The sequence below is a fragment of the Vulpes lagopus genome, chromosome 5 (genome assembly GCF_018345385.1).
Source record: "Vulpes lagopus strain Blue_001 chromosome 5, ASM1834538v1, whole genome shotgun sequence".
In the NCBI taxonomy this organism is placed as follows: domain Eukaryota; kingdom Metazoa; phylum Chordata; class Mammalia; order Carnivora; family Canidae; genus Vulpes; species Vulpes lagopus.
Window position 1 is genome coordinate 76426574 of NC_054828.1, and position 19984 is coordinate 76446557.

General features: G+C 38.0%; 1 protein-coding gene and 1 pseudogene across 2 annotated transcripts in view; both read left to right on the forward strand.

Annotated features, from left to right (window-relative positions):
• The window catches only part of FMO5 (flavin containing dimethylaniline monoxygenase 5), a 31871-nt gene extending 26956 nt beyond the window's left edge, over positions 1-4915 (forward strand). For both annotated transcript variants that reach the window (XM_041756148.1, XM_041756149.1), the window contains exons 8-9: positions 369-441; positions 3328-4915. In XM_041756148.1, the coding sequence (XP_041612082.1) occupies positions 369-441; positions 3328-3673 (419 nt within the window). In that variant the 3' untranslated portion in view covers positions 3674-4915. The remainder of the gene's footprint in view (positions 1-368; positions 442-3327) is intronic.
• Positions 4380-19984, forward strand: part of LOC121491827 — a 33996-nt pseudogene continuing 18391 nt past the window's right edge.

The window sequence follows — 19984 nt, forward strand, 5'->3', positions numbered from 1 at the left end:
TGTGGATGTGGTTCCCCTACTCTGCCCTTTTACTTCCTTATTTTTCACATACTTTTGGGATGATTTATCATTTCCTCATGTCCATTATTTCATTTCCCAATGAGGAAGATGATGTTAAGGAGGAGGAAGATATTGGTTAGAAGGCAGAATAGGAGAAATATCTTGCAAAGACAAAGTAGAATAGAGTAAGTTACTGTCAGTAATGTCATATTGTGGTGGTGATAGGCTAAGGTGATCAAGTGGATTGTAACCTCCTTAGTTATGGAAAATTATCCTCTATTTCTTTGAGTTCTCCATGCATAGTAATTATAGAATTTTTGTTCCCAGTGAGGTAATTTTACACTTAAAATTTTTATTTTCCTCTTTAGGGCTAAAGACATTGCCCTCAGAAAGTGAAATGAAAGCAGAAATAACTAAGGCTCAAGATAAAATTGATAAAAGGTAAGAAATTCTCCCAGGAGGGTTTGTGATTAATTTTCCACTTTGTTAGCTCTTAATTAGATTGATGTTGCACTATATTAATTTTTAAAAATACTTGCTTATATGAGAGAGCACATGCAGCAGGGAAGGACAGAGGGAAAGGAAGAATCTTAAGCAGACTCCGCACTGCACATGGAGCCTGACTTAGGGCTCAATCCCACCATTCTGAGATCACACCTGAGCCGAAACCAAGAGTCAGATACTTGGGACGCCTGGGTAGCTCAGTGCTTGAACGTCTGCCTTCGGCTCAGGTCATGATCCTGGAGTCCTGCATCAGGCTCCCTGCAGGGAGCCTGCTTCTTCCTCTGCCTATGTCTCTGCCTCTTTCTGTGTGTCTATCATGAATAAATAAATAAAATCTTAAAAAGAAAAAGAGTCAGATACTCAACCAACTGTGCCACTGACATGCCCCTATTATATTATATTTAATCTTCCTTGTGTTACTTGAAGGATTTAGATTACATTTTGAAGGGAAGGGAAATAGTAGTTTGTGACAATAAAATGGAGAAATAGCACCAAGTGGTTTGAATATGCATGGAAAAGGAGAGAAAGGAATTTAAAAGCCAATGATTAGAACCTAAAAGAAAAGTCAAGTAGGAAAAAGTACATGGAGAGAAAATCAGGTATATTAGTTTTGGTTGGATTGCTTGAAATGCTAGTGGAGCTCCAAAGGAGAGAATGTCAATGAATTAATGGGAGAAAGATACGGTCCAGTTACAAATCTGTAGGTAGATTTATAAATTAGTATAGGCTACTTTGCTGGCTGTCATCATGTGACAACATACCCAGGTCATAGTGGCTCATGAGTGTGATTTGGGAAGGTGGTAACATCAATTAGTTGCTTGGGTAAACATGGTAAGTCAGCAATCTGAATTTCAGAACTTGAGTTTATTCACTGGATGATTTTTATTTGGACAAAGTGGAAGTTGATGGTAAGTTCTAAATTTTTATAGAAAAGTCAGAGGTACAGTCATTCCAAGGCCAAAGAGATAATCTTCTTTAATTGATTGCACTAGCATAACTCTCCCCTATCTGGCAAGAGGAGAAAGCTTACATTAACCCTGATATCCTTTCTAGGTACTCTATTTCCCTTCTTAATTTCACTGCCAAATTTCTACAAGAAATATTCTATAATATATGCTCTAAATTCTCATTCTTTTCTCTCTCCTAACCCTCCTGCATTATAACTTCCATCCTTAATTCTGCAACTGCTGTCTTGAAGGTAATCCATGACCAACCCCATTTTTCTTCTACTTCTGAGTTTGGTGCTTCTAAATGTCTCTTCCTTCATAAAGTGTTTACTTTCCTCGATTTTCTGGCAGTAAACTATCCTATTTCAACTTTCCTCCTCTCTTTCCTTTGACTTACTTTTGTCTAACTACCTTCTGACTGTAAGCAGTCCCCAAAGATAGAATATAAGGATCACCTTTGTACACAGAGTGTTTCATACACATGAGTTTATTTAATCCTTGCAACAACCCTATAAGGCTGGTACCAGTGAATCCCGGTTGTGAAACCTTCATGAATACTCAGCTCTTGACTCAACTACTATAGGGTAAATGCCTAGAGGATAAAGGCTTAGAGACCCTTGAGCCAATATAACATCCATAAGGGGAGGCTCTCAAATTCTTTCCTGTTTTGTCCCATTTCCATGAAATTAGTCCCATTTCAATAAATTCCAATTTGACCATCTGTTAGTTCCTCTGGAATTCCATCTTATCGATTCTACCTCAAATTTATTTTCTATCATTTTTTCCTGTCCTTGTTTTTGGATTCCCCATGTAATCTCAATTAGTTTGACTTGGCTTTTCTCCTGCTTCCTTTCTGTCCTACTATAATTTATTTTCCTTATGGGAAGTAAAAAGAGTTATCAGTTAGCTCTCTCTCTCTCTCTCTCTCTTTTTTTAAAAGATTTATTTCCTTATTCATGAGAGACACAGAGAGAGAGGCAGAGACATAGGCAGAAGGAGAAGCAGGCTCCCTGCAGGGAACCCAATGCGGGACTCCATCCAGATCACAGGATCATGCCTTGAGCCAAGGCAGAAGGCTCAACCACTGAGCCACCCAGGCATCCCTCAGCTCTCTAAATCACATTCCTTCCACAAGTATCTGTTACTATATTTTCTCATAAAAAGTTGTAGCTCTTCAAATCTGCACTTGGTGTAATCACTCCATCTGGTTCTGTTTGGACGGCCACTTCCTCTTGTGGGGTAAGTCATTCTCCCCCTCCTTTTAGGATCCCAAATTAGCACTGGCCCTGGGTCTGTGGACCCCACTACCACTGCCCTCATAAAACAATTGAAAATCCCAAATCTGAGAATTTTGGTGATGAGCACTCTCATAACATCAGAGTTTTCTGTATCTGTATCTGCTATATTTGACTCTCTTTATCAATCCTTGCTTTCTACAACATGCCTCTTTTACCATAGGTAGTACCCATAGATATTCCATGCTCATTTTTCACACTTATTCGTACTTTATTCCTTCACTCTGCTGCTCCCCTGACTTGTAACACTTTGTCATTTGCTATCAGATATATCCTCCACATCCTTCAAGGACTTATTGCTCTATTTTAACTACCCTCCTCTAACATTTCTATTTAGCAATACAAAACCATACAATATATTAAAAGTCTTATATTCCTTTCTCCCTCATGTGTACATATGTTATATCCCCCAGTAGATTATATAAGATCCTTAAGATTGGGGACAATGTCTTGTCTTTCTTCTCTGTTTTCTACAGCTCCTAGCCAAATATGGAACCAATAACAGGTATTCAGAAGCATTGAATAATTGACTGATTGATTGAATTGATGATAGGCCATGGTTTTTGTCTTCCCTTTTTCAGGTATGTGGAGAGCCAACGCCATACTATTCAGGGAGACTATATAGATACCATGGAAGAGCTTGCTGATCTGGTGGGTGTCAGGCCCAATCTGCTGTCTCTGGCCTTCACTGACCCCAAACTGGCAATACAGCTATTTTGGGGACCCTGTACTCCAATCCAGTATCGTCTACAAGGCCCTGGAAAATGGGATGGTGCCCGAAAAGCTATTCTTAGCACAGAAGATCGTATCAGGAAGCCAATGATGACCAGAATAATTGAAAGCAGTACTTCCACGACTTCAACAATAACAATGGTCAGGTTTATGGTGGCTGTTGTTTTCTTTGCTATAATTATGACCTACTTTTAGCTGTCCATTTGTCATTGCTCCAGTTTTCTTTGGAAAACTGGATCTAGAGATGCCTTCAGAATCTGATGAGATTGAACACCTCTCAGCTTCACATTGCCCAAGAATCTTCTTTTGTTTTTCTTACCAAAGCATTAATCCTCTGTCCTCTTTTCCCTACAATGAGATTATAGACTTTCATTCATATTGATTTCCCTCTCTTCCTTCTATGACCCATCACTTTTTCCTTTCAGTAACCCCTGAATTTATGAGCTCAGGTATTCTTTTAGTCATCTTTGTATGTCCTTAGCAGACTTCTTGACATGTGGTATGTGCTTAATAAATTTTTGTTGTTTATCAAATATTATGGTGGGGAGCACTCAATATCTATATAAGAAATGGGTTACTCCATGTAATTCTGTGTCTGATAGGATTTGGTTTCCTATTAGAAGCTCAATATTTTGTTTGTTTTTAATATTGTAACTAAAAGTGTATCTCCTGAGATATAAGAGAAATATTGGTCTTGTATACATCTAAGATAAGATAAACAATCATTTTATTTTTCTAGCTATTCACTAGTGTGTCTGATTCTGATTCTTTTAACTCTTTTCCCCTAAGCATGTATCTTTCTTTTTTCTTTATTTTTTCAATGAGAAAACTATCTTCAACTTTCTAGGCTCATGAATCATTCTGATAATCTAGCATCTGTCAATAGGTCAACTTGGTTAAAATGCCTGGGATTTTAGATAAGAGTCTAATCAGTAAAAGCCTTGTTCTGTTCATGTCTCACAAGTTCAGTAAGTGTTAACTGCTGGGCACATCGAATTTCATAAAAAAATAATACTGGATATACCAGTCAGGTTTATATTCATAAATAAGTTGTTGTGCAATACATTTTTCCATTGCTGTCTATTATTTAACGAAAGATTAAATCTGAATAAGGAACAATAGTAGCAAGTATTATCTTTCCCAATGTGAATACACATAAGAGAACAGAAATGTGAGAACAACTTCTTCCTATTTCTTCCCTAAAACTTGTGATACTAGTGATTTATCATCTGTAAAAATGGTCTTAGTATTTTACAACCTGCAGGTTATTCTAGTTCAAAAATAAAAGTTGCTTGCTTCTTTTTCATTTTCTTCTTTTAACCTATAAATTTACCTCTTTTAACATGTGAGCTTTTTGAATTCAATAGTCCTTTGATAATGTAATATCATCATCAGTATCTCAGTTTCCTCTTTAAATAAAAAGTGTATCATTCTAAATTCATTGACTCTCTCATTTTACTTACAATATGCAAGGTTACCAAAAAATCATTGGTTAACTTCTAAACCAAGCTAAAAGTAAGTTGTGAGTAAGAAACTGAACTAAAAACAACTCAAGATACAAAGCCCTAGTTGCTGATGACTATATACTAATATTCATCAATTTACCATACCTTGCTTTTGTAATTATGTTGAAAGGTTATATCACTTTCCCATTATATAATTTTCCTTTATATTACACACATGCACAGACACACACACACACACATTGTTGTGCCAGAAAGTAAGAAAGTGCTCAAAAAGCAAACCTGATAGGAATATGTCAAAGGGATACAGAAGCCAACTGAAAGTGGTCTCAATGGTCAAAGACAAGACAATCTGAACAACAAAATAAATGACCTAATGTAATATATCCTGTATGGGAACTGGAACATAAAAAGAAGATTAGGTAAAAATTAAACAGGCAAGTGTGTTCTGGAGGTGCAGCCAGTGATGCTGCTACTCTGCTGAGCCAGAGCAGGAGCCATTACACAGAGGAGGAGGCCCGGACCTCGGTGGGGCAGGCGGGGATAGATTCTCAGAATTAAGATAACTGGATCAGAGGGTGGTTACCCTGTATATAACAGTGTGTATCTCACTGCACCTTCAATGGCACTGAATGTCAGTATTTAAAAAGACATCGTGCATGAGTACCAACTAGTAGTCCTTGGTTAAGGAGGTGTGACAGTTCAGTTTGTTCCTGGAATTTTTGTTGAAAAATATGATCTAATGATAGAAGATTCCTACAGAAAGCAAGTTGAAGTAGATTGCCAACAGCACACGTTCAAAATTCTGGACACAGCAGGACAGAGAAATTTACAGCGATGAGGGATTTGTATATGAAGAATGGCCAAGGGTTTGCACTAGTATATTCTATTATAGCTTAACCCATGTTTAATGACTTATGGGACCATTTGATGGGTGAAGGGCACAGAGGATGTTCCAATGATTTTGGTTGCCAATAAATGTGGCCTGGAAGATGAATGAGTAGTTGGCAAAGAATAGGTCAGAATTTAACATGACAGTGATGTGACTGTACCTTTTTAGAATCTTATGCAAAGTCAAAGATCAACATTAATGAGATATTTTATGATATGCTCAGACAGATAAATAGGAAAGAAATCATATCTTCTACTTTAGACATGTAATAAGCACCTCTGGGCCAGATTACAGGTATGAACTGTTGCCTAACTGGGAAGTATTAGCATTCCAGACTTCAAATGGGATGGAAGCTGAAGAGGCTTCTCTTGTTTTACACATTTTGTGAAGAAATTAAATCTTATGTAGGTTTCCATGAATCCCCTGAAGAAAAAAAATTGTTCTCTGTATATCTTTTGGAAAATAAGACAATATTCTTCCTTTGCAATAGCAGTTATAATGGATGTGAAAATAAATATACTTGATTCTAATATGATTATACAAAAGAGCATAGATGCATGTCACATGTTAGGTATTGCTATTATAATCAAATGATTTCATATTGACCTTTTATCTCAAAGATTTATTTATTTTAGAGTGTGCATGCAAGCAGGGGAAGGGGCAGAGAATACCAACCCAACTCCATACTGAGCATGGAACCTGATGCAGGGCTTGATCTCATGACCTTGAGATTATGAGCTGAGCCAAAATTTTTTAATTAAAAAATTAAAATTAAAAAAAGAAATATATTTATTTGGTTCAGGATTTGAACCAGAACCACATTCTAGTGGAATTGTCTCAGAAAGAGGAAGACTATTGGATAGTACCATTTATTTAAATTACTATGTTTTGGAGGAGTTAAGATGGCAGAGTAGAAGGGGGACCCTAGGTCACCTCATCCCTTGAATATGGCTAGATCAACATCAAATCATTTTTGACAACTAGGAAATCAATCTGAGGATTAAGAAAATCTGCACAATTGTGGAGGGAGGGAATTTGATAGATGCAAGGTTCAGAGACATGAATTGGGGAAGAGAAAATCCACAGTGCTATAGAGAGGAGGGAGCCCTTTTCATGGAGAGAAGTCAAGGAGAGAAGGAGTGAATGGAAGATAGAGTGGTACACTGGTTTTGTCTATGAGGCTGTGGTGTGGGGATCCCCTGAGTCACATTGGGAGAGAACATTTCCCTTCCCGGATTACATTTGGAAGACGGTATATTACCTCTCCATGGATAAAAGACCCACCAGGTGCCACTGAGAAGCCATTCAAAAGTCAGGGACAGAGACATGCACAGAGACATGCACAGAAGGCAGATAACATGGTCATAGCTTTTCACTATGCTTCACCATGGACTCCAGGCACTTTTGTGGCCATGCAATTGCTTTTCTGAGGCAGAATGGCGCTGGGTGTAGTGCTCTAAGATTCCCCTCTGGGAGAGGAGAGTGGGTCCATGCATTGCTGAGTCCTTTATGATTTGGAGTTTTGAATCCCAGCTGCTGGCCAGAGATAAAACATAAGAGAGAGTATGCCAATGGCCTGGGCACAGATAGGTTGGGGGTGGGGATCTGATAAGAGCTTGGGACACAGGAAGGGAAATTGTTTGCTTTCCTGGGGGAAGAGATAGACATTCAAGTCCAAGAGTCACAGAGAACTCCCTCTCAAAATCAACAAAAATAGGCCAACACCAAGACATATCATAGTGAAACTTGCAAAATACAAAGATAAAGAGAGAATTCTGAAAGCAGCTAGGGACAAAAGGTCCTTAAACTACAAGGTAGACACCTATGCTTAGCAGTACATCTGCCCACAGAAACTTGGCAGACCAGAATAGAATAGCATGATATATTCAATGTGCTTAATGAGAAAAATAGGCAGATGAGCATACTTTATCTAGCAAGGCTGTCATTCAGAATAGAGGAGATGAGGAGTTTCCAGAACAGGGGTCCCTGGGTGACTCAGTTGGTTAAGTGTCTGCTTAAGGCTCAGGTCATGATCCCAGGGTCCTGGGATTGAACCCCACTTTGGGCTTTCTGCTCAGTGGGGAGTCTGCTTCTTCCTCTTGCTCTGCCCTGCTCATGTTCTCTCTCACTCTCACACTCTATCAAATAAATAAATAAAAATTTTTAAAGATTTTATTTATTTATTCATGAGAGACACACAGAGAGAGGCAGAGACATAGGCAGACAAGGAGCCTGATGTGGGACTCGATCCTGGACCCCATGATCATGCCCTGAGCTGAAGGCAGACACTCAACTGCTGAGCCACCCAGGCATCCTATAAATTAAATCTTAAAAAAAAAAAAAAAAAGAATAAAAGAAGAAGGAGGAGGAGGAGGAGGAGGAGGAGGAGGAGGAGGAGGAGGAAGAAGAAGAAGAAGAAGAAGAAGAAGAAGAAGAAGAAGAAGAAAAAGAAAGAAAGAAAGAGAAAGAAAGAAAGAAAGAAAGAAAGAAAGAAAGAAAGAAAGAAAGAAAGAAATGAAAGAAAGAAAGGAAGAAAGAGAAAAAGGAAGAATTTCCAGGACAAACAAAACTAAAAGAGTTCATGAACACTAAACCAGCCCTGCAAGAAATATGAAAGGGGACCCTTTGAGTGGGAAAGAAAGACCAAAAGCAACAAAGACTAGAAAGAACCAGAAACAATATATAAGAACAGTGACTTTATAGGTAATATTATGGCACTAAATTCATATCTTTCAATAATCACTCTGAATGTGAATGAACTAAATTCTCCAATGAAAAGACACAGAGTATGAGAATGGATTAAAAAAAAAGACCCAGTGATATGCTAGTTACAAGAGATTATTTTAAAACCAAAGATACCTCCAGATTGAAAGTGAGAGGATGGAGAACCATCTATCATGCTAATGGACATCAAAAGAAATCTGGAGTAGCCATGCTAATATCAAAGTGGATTTTAAACCAAAGGCTGTAATAACAGATGAAGAAAGGCGCTATATCATAATAAAAAGGATCTATCCAACAAGAAGATGTAAAAATTTTAAATATTTATGTTCCCAACTTGAAAGCAGCTGAATATATGAAAGAGTTAATAAAAAACATAAAGAAACTCATGGATAATAATACAATAATAGTAGGAGATTTTAATACCCCACGTATGGCAATGGACAGATCATCTAAGCAGAAGATCAACAAGGAAACAATGGCTCTGAGTGACACACTGGACCAGATTGACTTAACATATATTCAGAACATTTCATCCTAAAGCAGCAGAATACACATTCTTTTCAAGTGCACATGAAACATTCTCCAGAATAGATCACATACAGGGTCACAAATCAGACCTGAACCAGTACAAAAAGATTGAGATCATACCACACATATTTTCAGAACAAAACACTATGAAACTTGAAGCCAACCACATGAAAAAAATTATAAAATTTTTAAAAATTTGAAACTTGAAGCCAACCACATGAAAAAAATTATAAAATTTATTAAAATTATCATGTATTTGTTAATACATGAAGGTTAAAGAACATCTTACTGAAGAATAAATGGGTCAACCAGGAAATTAAAGAGGAAATTTAAAAATACATGGAAATAAATGAAAATGAAAACATTACAGTTGAAAATCTTTGGGATGCAGCAAAGGCAGCCCCAGGAGGGAAGTATCTAGCAATACAGACCTTAGTTAAGAAGCAAGAAAAGTATAAAATACATAACCTCTCCTTACACCTAAAATATCTGTATAAAGAAGATGTGGTATATGTATACAATGGAATATTACTCAGTCATTAGAAACGACAAATACCCACCATTTGCTTCCACGTGGATGGAACTGGAGGGTATTATCCTTAGTGAAGCAAGTCAATCGGAGAAGGATAAACATTATATGGTCTCATTCATTTGGGGAATATAAAAAATAGTGAAAGAGAATAAAGGGGAAAGGAGAGAAAATGTGTGGGAAATATCAGTGAGGGTGACAGAACATGAGAGACCCCTAACTCTGGGAAACGAACATAGGGTGGTGGAAGGGGAGGTGGGGAGATGGGGTGACTGAGTGACAGGCACTGAGGGGGGCACTTGACAGGATGAGCATGGGTATTATGCTCTATGTTGGTAAATCAAACTCCAATAAAAAATATATATACAAAAAAAAAGAAATCAAACAACAAAAAGAATAAAAGGCATACAAATCAGCAAGGAAGAAGTCAAACTTTTACTCTTCGCAAGATACTCTCTGTAGAAAAGCCAAAAGACTCCAACCAAAAAAATGCTAGAACTGATACATGAATTCAGCAAAGTCGCAGGATATAACACCAATGTACAGAAATTTGTTGCGTTTCTATACAACAATATTAAACAGCAGAAAGAGAAAGTAAGGAATCAATCCCATTTACAAGTGTACCAGAAACCATAAGATATCTAGGAATAAACCTAACCAAAGAGGTAAAATATCTGAAAACTATAGAACTTGATGAAAGAAATTGAAAAAGACAAAGAAATTGAAAGGCATTCCATGCTCGTGGATTGGAAGAACAAGCATTGTTAAACTGTCTATACTACCCAAAGCAATCTACACATACAATGCAATCCTGACCAAAATAACACCAGCATTTTTCAGAACTAGAATACAATGATCTGAAAATGTGTATGAGACCGCAAAAGACCTCAAATAGTCAAAGTAATGTTGAAGAAGAAAAGTAAAGTGGAGGTATGATTCCAGACTTCAAACCATATTACAAAGCTGTAATAATCAAAACAGCATGGTACAAAAACAGACACATAAATCAATGGAACAGAACAGAGAACCCATAAATGGACCCATGACTATATGGTCAATTAATCTTCAATAAAGCAGGAAAGAATACCCAATGGAAAAAAAGATAGTCTCTAACAAATGGTGTTGGGAAAACTGGACAGAAACATACAGAATTTAAGTGCCATATGCAAAAACAAATTAGAAATGGATGAATGACCTAAATGTAAAACAGGAAACCATCAAAATCCTAGAGCAGAAAATAGGCAGCAACATCTTTCACCTCAGCTGCAGCAACTTAATAGACATATCTCTAGAGGCAAGAGAAACAAAAGCAAAAATGAACAAGATGCTTCTGCACAAGGGCATCAGGCTGGCTTAGTCAGTTAAGCATCTGACTCACTTTTGGTTCAGGTCATGATCTCAGGGCTGTGAGATGGAGCCCTGCATCAGGCTGAGTATGGAACCTGCTAGAGAGTCTCTCTTTATCTCCCCCTCTCTTTTTGCCCCTCTCCCCACCGTGCTCTTTCTCTCTCTAAAAAACAACAAAAAAACAACAACAAAAACAAAAAGCTTCCGCACAGTGAAGGAAATAATCAACAAAACTAATAGGCAACTTATGGAATGGGAGAAGGTATTTGCAAATGACATATCAGATAAAGGGCTATAGTATCCAGAATCTATGAAGAACTCATCACAATCAACACCTCAAAAATAAACAATCCTGATAAATTGAACTCCAATAAAAAATATACAAAAATAAATAAATAAATAAATAAATAAATAAATAAATAAATAAATAATCCAGTTAAGGAATGGGCAGAAGACATGGACAGACATTTCTCAAAGGAAGACATACAAATGACTAACAGACACATGAGAAGATAATGCTCAACATCGCTCATCATCAGGGAAATATAAATCAAAACCACAGTGAGATACCACTTCACAGCCGTCAAAATGGCTAAAATTAACAACTCAGCAAATAACAGATGTTGGCAAGGATGTAGAGAAAGGGAACCCTTTTGCACCATTGGTGGGAATGTAAACTGGTACAGCTACTCTGGAAAACAGTATTGAGGTTCCTCAAAAAGTTAAAAATAGAACTATCCTATGATCCAGTAATTGCACTACTGGATATTGGGGGGGGGGAGGTCAGAGGAATACGGAGAGAGAGTATCTTAAGCAGGCTTCATGCCCAGCATAGAGCCTGTGGCAGGGCTCAATCCCACAACCCTGAGATCATTAAATCAAGACTAAGATATTTAACTGACTGAGCTACCCAGGTGCCCCCACTATTGGGTATTTAGTGAAAGGATACAAAAATATTGATTCAAAGGGGCACATGCACCCCAATGTTCATAGCAGCACTGTTAACAATAGCCAAATTATTGAAACAGCCCAAATGTCCAGTGACTGATGAATGGGTAAAGATGTGGTATACATATATGATGGAGTATTATTCAGCCATTAAAAATAACAAATGTTGGTCAGGCGGCAGCTCCAGGCTGAGGGGTCTGCGCCCTGCTGCCTTTGGGAGACACAGCCCTGGCAGCGCGATTCCCGCAGCACAGGGGCCAGATCCCAGGGTGCTGGGGACACAGCCCATGATCCTGCGCTCCCCGCGGGACAGGCGGAGGCAGGGAGGGCACAGAACAGCCAGGACGCTCCTGCCGCAGGGCTCCCCCAAACTGTGAAGATCCGTTCCCCCCACCCCCGGAGCATCCAGCCCCTGCGAACTGGGAGCTGGGGTAGTTACTGCGGGAGCTGACTCCAGGGCTGGAGAGCTGGCCACGGCCACTGTTGTTGTTCCTCCTGGTGTCACCCTGTGCCTGGGAGGGGTGGGGTTGCCAGGGAAGAGAGGCCTCACGGGGTAAACAGCTCCCATTGAGCCCGGCACCTGGCGGGGGTGGGGCAGCTCCCCCAGGTGCACACACCTGAGAATTAGCACAGCAGGCCCCTCCCCCAGAAGACCAGCTGGAAGGACAGGGGAAGAGCAAGTTCTTGACCGAGCATTGCTGGAAAGATCCAGGGGAAGTTGAGGGATATACAGTATATAAAACCAGAGAGTATTCCTCCTATTTTTTTCTTCCTTTTTCCAGTACAACTCGTTTTATATCAGACTGTAAATTTCCAATTTTTTTCTCTTTTCCCCACCTTAACTATAATATTTTACCACCGCTTAATTTTTAAGATTCTCCTTTTTGACTTTCATATTTCTACAATTACAGGTCCTAGATAGATTTCCCACTTCTAGATTTCCTTCAACATAGTCAATTCAGTTTTGGGAGATATACAAGATATGTTTTTGTTTTGTTTTGTTTTGTGTTTTTTTTTTTCTCTGCCTCATTTTGTTCTACAATAGCGGAAGTTAATACCTTCTGATTCATGACCAGCATGCACGCAGAACCAAGTGGTATACCATGCTGGTTAATTCTGTGAGAGTCCTCATTCCCATTCTGCCCTGCTCTTTTATCTCATTTATGTTTTGGTGGTCAATGTTGGGGCACTCTACACATATTTCTGGTTTATATAAATTTGGGACTGAGCGTCTTCTAACATACAGAACTTAATATACTCAGAAACAAGAGGATCACCCTCTAGAACCCCTCAGGTAGACTACATTCCCTCTCCACTACAACTTCGTCACCACCACCATCTCCCAGTCCTGCCACCCTTTGTTTCCGTCTCCCTTTTTTCTCCTTTCTTTTCTTTCTCTCTCTCTTCTTCTTTAGGATTCCTGGCCTTTTATTTTTTACTACTTTGTTTTAAAATTTGTTTTTCAATTTACTGGTCCTTTTGTTTTATTTTTTTCTGATCTTTGTTTTCAATTTCTGGTCTCTGACCTTGGCAGAATCATCTAGGGTGAAATTTACCTAGGACATGGTTGATATTCTTGACTCAGCCTGCTCATACAGCCACTCTGCACTGAGCAAAATGACTAGAAAGAAAAACTCACCACAAAAGAAAGAATCAGAAACAGTACTCAGTTACAGAATTTGGATTACAATTTGAGGTAGAAAGCCAATTCAGGAGCACAATTAAAAAGCTACTGGTGGCTCTGGAAAAAAAGCATAAAGGAATCAAGAGACTTCATGACTGCAGAATTTAGATCTAATCAGTCTGAAATTAAAAATCAATTAAATGAGATGCAATCCAAACTGGAGGTCCTAACAATGAGGCTTAATGAGGCAGAAGAAAGAGGCAGTGACATAGAAGACAAGTTGATGGCAAGGAAGGAAGCTGATGAAAAAAAAGAGAAAAACAATGAAAAGACCACGAGGAAAAGTTAAGGGAAATAAATGACAGCCTCAGAAGGAAAAATCTACATTTAATTGGGGTTCCAGAGGGCACTGAGATGGACAGAGAGCCAGAAAGCATATTTGAACAAATCTTGGCTGAGAACTTTCCTAATTTGGGGAGTGAAACAGGCATTCAGATCCAGGAGATAGAGAGGTCCCCCCCTAAAATCAATAAAAACCATTCAACACCTCGACATTTAATAGTGAAACTTGCAAATTCCAAAGATAAAGAGAAAATCCTTAAAGCAGCAGGAGACAAGAGATCCCTAACTGATATGGGGAGAAATATTAGGTTCACAGCAGACCTCTCCACAGAGTACTGGCAGGCCAGAAAGGGCTGGAAGGATATATTCAGGGTTCTAAATGAGAAGAACCTGCATCCAAGAATACTCTATAAAGCAAGACTCCCATTCAGAATAGAAGGAGAGATAAAGAGCTTCCAAGATAGGCAGAAACTGAAAGAATATGTGACCACCAAACCAGCTCTGCAAGAATTATTAAGGGGGATTCTGTAAAAGAAAGAGGATGCCCAAAGAAATAATCCACAAAAACAGGGACTGAATAGGTATTACGATGATACTAAATTCATATCTTTCAATAGTAATTCTGAACTTGAATAGGCTAAATGATCCCATCAAAAGACACAAGGTATCAGACTGGATAAAAAAGCAAGACCCATATATTTGCTATCTCCAAGAGACTCATTTTAGACCTAAGGACAACTACAGCCTGAAAATGAAAGGTTGGAGAACCATTTACCATTCAAATGGTCCACAAAAGAAAGCAGGGGTAGCAATCCTCATATCAGATAAATTAAGGTTTATCCCAAAGACTGTAGTAAGCGATGAAGAAGGACACTATATCATACTTAAACGATCTATCTAACAAGAGGACCTAACAATAATGAATATTTATGCCCCTAATGTGGGAGCTGCCAAGTATATCAATCAATTAATAATCAAAGTAAAGACATACTTAGATAATAATACACTAATACTGGTAGACTTCAACGCAGCACTTTTTGCAAATGACAGATATTCTAAGCACAACATCTCCAAAGAAACAAGAGCTTTAAATGATACACTGGACCAGATTATTTCACAGATATTTACAGAACTTTACATCCAAACGCAACTGAATACACATTCTTCTCAAGCGCACATGGAACTTTCTCCAGAATAGCCCACATACTGGGTAAAAAATCAGGTCTCAACCAATACCAAAAGATTGGGATTGTCCCCTGCATATTTCCAGACCATAATGCTTTGAAACTTGAACTGAATCACAAGAAGAAATTTGGAAGAAACTCAAACACGTGGAGGTTAAAGAGATTCCTGCTAAAAGATGAAAAGGTCAACCAGGAAATTAGAGAAGAATTTAAAAAGATTCATGGAAACTAATGCAAATTAAAATACAACTGTTAAAAATCTTTGGGATACGGCAAAGCAGTCCTGAGAGGGAAATATATCGCAATACATGCCTCCCTCAAAAAATTGGAAAAAAACTCAAATACACAGCTAACCTCACAACTAAAGGAACTGGAGAAAGAACAGCGAATAAAACCTACACCCAGCAGAAGAAGAGAGTTAATAAAGATTCAAGCAGAACTCAATGAAATAGAGACCAGAAGAACTGTAGAACAGATCAACAAAACCAGGAGTTGGGTCTTTGAAAGAATTGATAAGATACATAAACCATTAGCCAGCCTTATTAGAAACAAAAGAGAAAAGACTCAAATTAATAAAATCACGAATGAAAAAGGAGAGATCACAACCAACCAAGGAAATACAAACAATTTTAAACATATTAAGAACAGCTATATGCCAATAAATTAGGCAATCTAGAAGAAATGGACACATTTCTGGAAAACCAAAACCCACCAAAATTAGAACAGGAAGAAATAGAAAACATGAACAGGTCAATAATCAGGGAGGAAATTGAAGCAGTCATCAAAATCATCCCAAGACACAAAAGTCCAGGGCCAAATGGCTTCCCAGGGGAATTTTATCAAATGTTTTAAGAAGAAACAATACCTATTCTAATAAAGCTGCTCTGAAAGATAGAAAGGGACGGAATACTTCCAAACTCGTTCTATGAGGCCAGCATCATCTTAATTCCAAAACCAAAGTCCCCACCAAAAAGGAGAATTATAGACCAATATCCCTAATGAACACAGATGCACAAATTCTCAACAAGATACTCGCCAATAGGATCCAACAATCATTAAGATTATTCACCATATCCAAGTGGGATTTATCCCCGGGACGCAAGGATGGTTCAACACTCGTAAAGCAATCAACATGATAGATCATATCGATGAGAGAAAAACAAGAACCATATGATCTTCTCAATAGATCCAGAGAAAACATTTGACAAATACAGCATCCATTCCTGATCAAAACTCTTCAGAGTGTAGGGATAGAGGGAACATTCCTCAACATCTTAAAAGCCATCTATGAAAAGCCTACAGCAAATATTCTCAATGGGGAAACACTGGGAGCCTTTCCCCTAAGATCAGGAACATGACAGGGATGTCCACTCTCACCACTGTTTTTCAACATAGTACTAGAAGTTCTAGCCTCAGCAATCAAGCAACAAAGAGAAATAAAAGGCATTCAAATTGGCAAAGAAGAAGTCAAACTCTCCCTCTTCGCAGATGACATGATACTCTACATAGAAAACCCAAAAGACTCCACCCCAAGATTGCTAGAACTCATATAGCAATTCGGCAGTGTGGAAGGATACAAAATCAATGCCCAGAAGTCAGTGGCACTTCTATACACTAACAATGAGACTGAAGAAAGAGAAATTAAGGAGTCAATCCCATTTACAATTGCACCCAAAAGCATAAGATACCTAGGAATTGACCTAACTAAAGAGGTAAAGGATCTATACCCTAAAAACTACAGAACACTTCTGAAAGAAACTGAGGAAGACACAACGAGATGGAAGAATATTCCATGTTCATGGATTGGAAGAGTTAATATTGTGAAAATGTCAATGCTACCCCGGGCAAGTAGGGACAGTTTGACTTCTTCTTTGCCAATTTGAAGGCCTTTTATTTATTTTTGTTGTCTGATTGCTGAGGCTAGGACTTCTAGTTCTATGCTGAATAGCAGTGGTGACATCCCTGTCTTGTTTCTGATCTTAGAGGAAGGGTCCCAATGTTTCTCCACTGAGAATGATATTTGCTGTGAGCTTTTCAGAGATGTCAATGCTACCCAGGGAAATTTACACATTTAATGAAATCCCTATCAAATAACCCTGGACTTTCTTCAGAGAGTTGGAACAAATCATCTTAAGATTTGTGTGGAATCAGAAAAGACCCCGAATAGCTAGGGGAATATTAAAAAAGAAAACCATAGCTGAGGGCATCACAATGCCAGATTTCAGGTTGTACTACAAAGCTGTGGTCATCAAGACCCATATCATCAAGACATCAAGACAGTGTGGTGTTCAAGACAGTGTGGTACTGGCACAAAAACAGACACATAGATCAATGGAACAGAATAGAGAATCCAGTAGTGGACCCTCAACTTTATGGTCAACTAATATTTAACAAAGCAGGAAAGACTATTCACTGGAAAAAAGACAGTCTCTTCAATAAATGGTGCTGGGAAAATTGGACAGCCACATGCAGAAGAATGAAACTAGACCATTATCTTACACCATACACAAAGATAAACTCAAAATGGATGAAATATCTAAATGTGAGACAAGATTCCATCAAAATCCTAGAGGAGAACACAGGCAACACCCTTTTTTGAATTGGCCACAGCAACTTCTTGCAAGATACATCCATGGAGGCAAGAGAAACAAAAGCAAAAATGAATTATTGGGATTTCATCAAGATAAGAAACTTTTGCACAGCAAAAGAAATAGTCAACAAAACTAAAAGACAACCTACAGAATGGGAGAAGATATTTGCAAATGACCTATCAGATAAAGGGCTAGTATCCAAGATCTATAAAGAACGTATTAAACTCGACAGCAAAGAAACAAACAATCCAATCATGAAATGGGCAGAAGACATGAACAGATATTTCTCCAAAAAAGTCATATACATGGCCAACAAACACATGGAAAAAATGGTCTGCATCACTTGCCATCAGGGAAATACAAATCAAAACCACAATGAGATACCACCTCACACCAGTGAGAATGGGGAAAATTAACAAGACAGGAAACAACAAATGTTGGAGAGGATGTGGAGAAAGGGGAACCCTCTTGTGCTGTTGGTGGGAATGTGAACTGGTGCAGCCACTCTGGAAAACTGTGTGGAGGTTCCTCAAAGAGTTAAAAATAGAAGTACCCTATGACCCAGCAATTGCACTGCTGGGGATTTACCCAAAAGATACAGATGCAGTGAAACGCTGGGACACCTGCACCCTGATGTTTATAGCAGCAGTGTCCACAATAGCCAAACTGTGGAAGGAGCCTCGGTATCCATCGAAAGATGAATGGATAAAGAAGATGTGGTATATGTATACAATGGATTATTACTCAGCCATTAGAAACGACAAATTTGTCGTTTGTCACCATTTGTTCCAACGTGGATGGAACTGGAGGGTATTATGCTGAGTGAAGTAAGTCAATTGGAGAAGGACAAACATTATATGGTCTCATTCATTTGGGGAATATAAAAAATAGTGAAAGGGATTAAAGGGGAAAGGAGAGAAAATGAGTGAAAGTATCAGTTCGGGTGACAGAACATGAGAGACTCCTAACTCTGGGAAACGAACAAGGGGTAGTGGAAGGGGAGGTGGGCAGGGAGATGGGGTGACTGGGTGATGGGCACTGAGGGGAGCACTGGCTGTTATGCTCTATGTTGGCAAATAGAACTTCAATAAAGAAAGAAAGAAAAGAAAAGAAAATATAAATAACAAAATCTTGCTATTTGCTATGATGTGGATCGAACTAGAGTGAATTATGTTAAGTAAAATATGTCAAACAAACACATATATCATATGATTTCACTCATGTGGAATTTAAGAAACCAGACAGATGAATACAGGGGAAGGGAAGGAAAAAGAAGATAAAAACAGAGAGGAAGTCAAACCATAAGTGACTCTTATTTATAGAGAACAAACTGAGGACTGCTGGAAGGGAAGTAGGTGTGGTGTGATGGGTATTAAGGAGGCCACTTGTGGTGAGCACTCAGTGATATATATAAGTGATAAATCAGGAGATTAGTTTAAAGATTAGATTAGATAAATCAGGAGATTTGTCACTTACTCCTGAAACAATACTACTCTATATATTAACTAATTTGAATTTAAATCAATCAATTAATCAAGAAATTACAAAATAAATTACTATGTTTTACCTTGATTATAAATTAAGTTGTGCTAATGAAACATAATGTAACTTATTATGGCAATTTTGTTTTCTTTGCTGAATAAACATTAGCTATAATTATACAGAGGAGAAAATGGTGAAATAAGGTCAAAAGAGACATTTTCTTAAGATCACTTAGATTAAGTTCTTTCCTGTAGCTGAGCACATTGAGCCAATAGTCTCCACAAGCTAAATTTATGGTATATTAATGACAAGTACATTAATAAATGAGATAATTTTACTTAATATGCTAGATCTGTGTCCTATTACTTTTGTCAATGGCAATATAATATATAATAGTATATAAATATCCTCCAGACTGCCTACTTGGAATTTTCCAAAGTGCTGTATTTTTCCATGCTTCTACAAATATTCTTTTGCTGTATCCTCCTCTTGATAAATTCTCCACTTGCCCAGATGGCTATCACCTATTTTATATTCAAGATCCATTTCATCTGTTATCTTCCAGGAATATCTTACTGATGATCTCCAGTATGAAATAGGTGACCTTCTGTGCTCTTGTTATACCTGGTATTTTGCTCAATTTTATTTGGTGAATCTTTTGTCACATTATTTAATATCAATTGGTTCTTTCACCTGTTTCTTCCTTGAACTAGTAAATTCAAGGAAGACATTTTGTATTTATTCTATATATTCCCAGTGCTGCCTAAAACATAATAAGTCATCAGTGCATTAATAATTAAAGAAAAAATTCAACATGAGTATTCTTTAATATACTAATGTTTTCAAAGGATT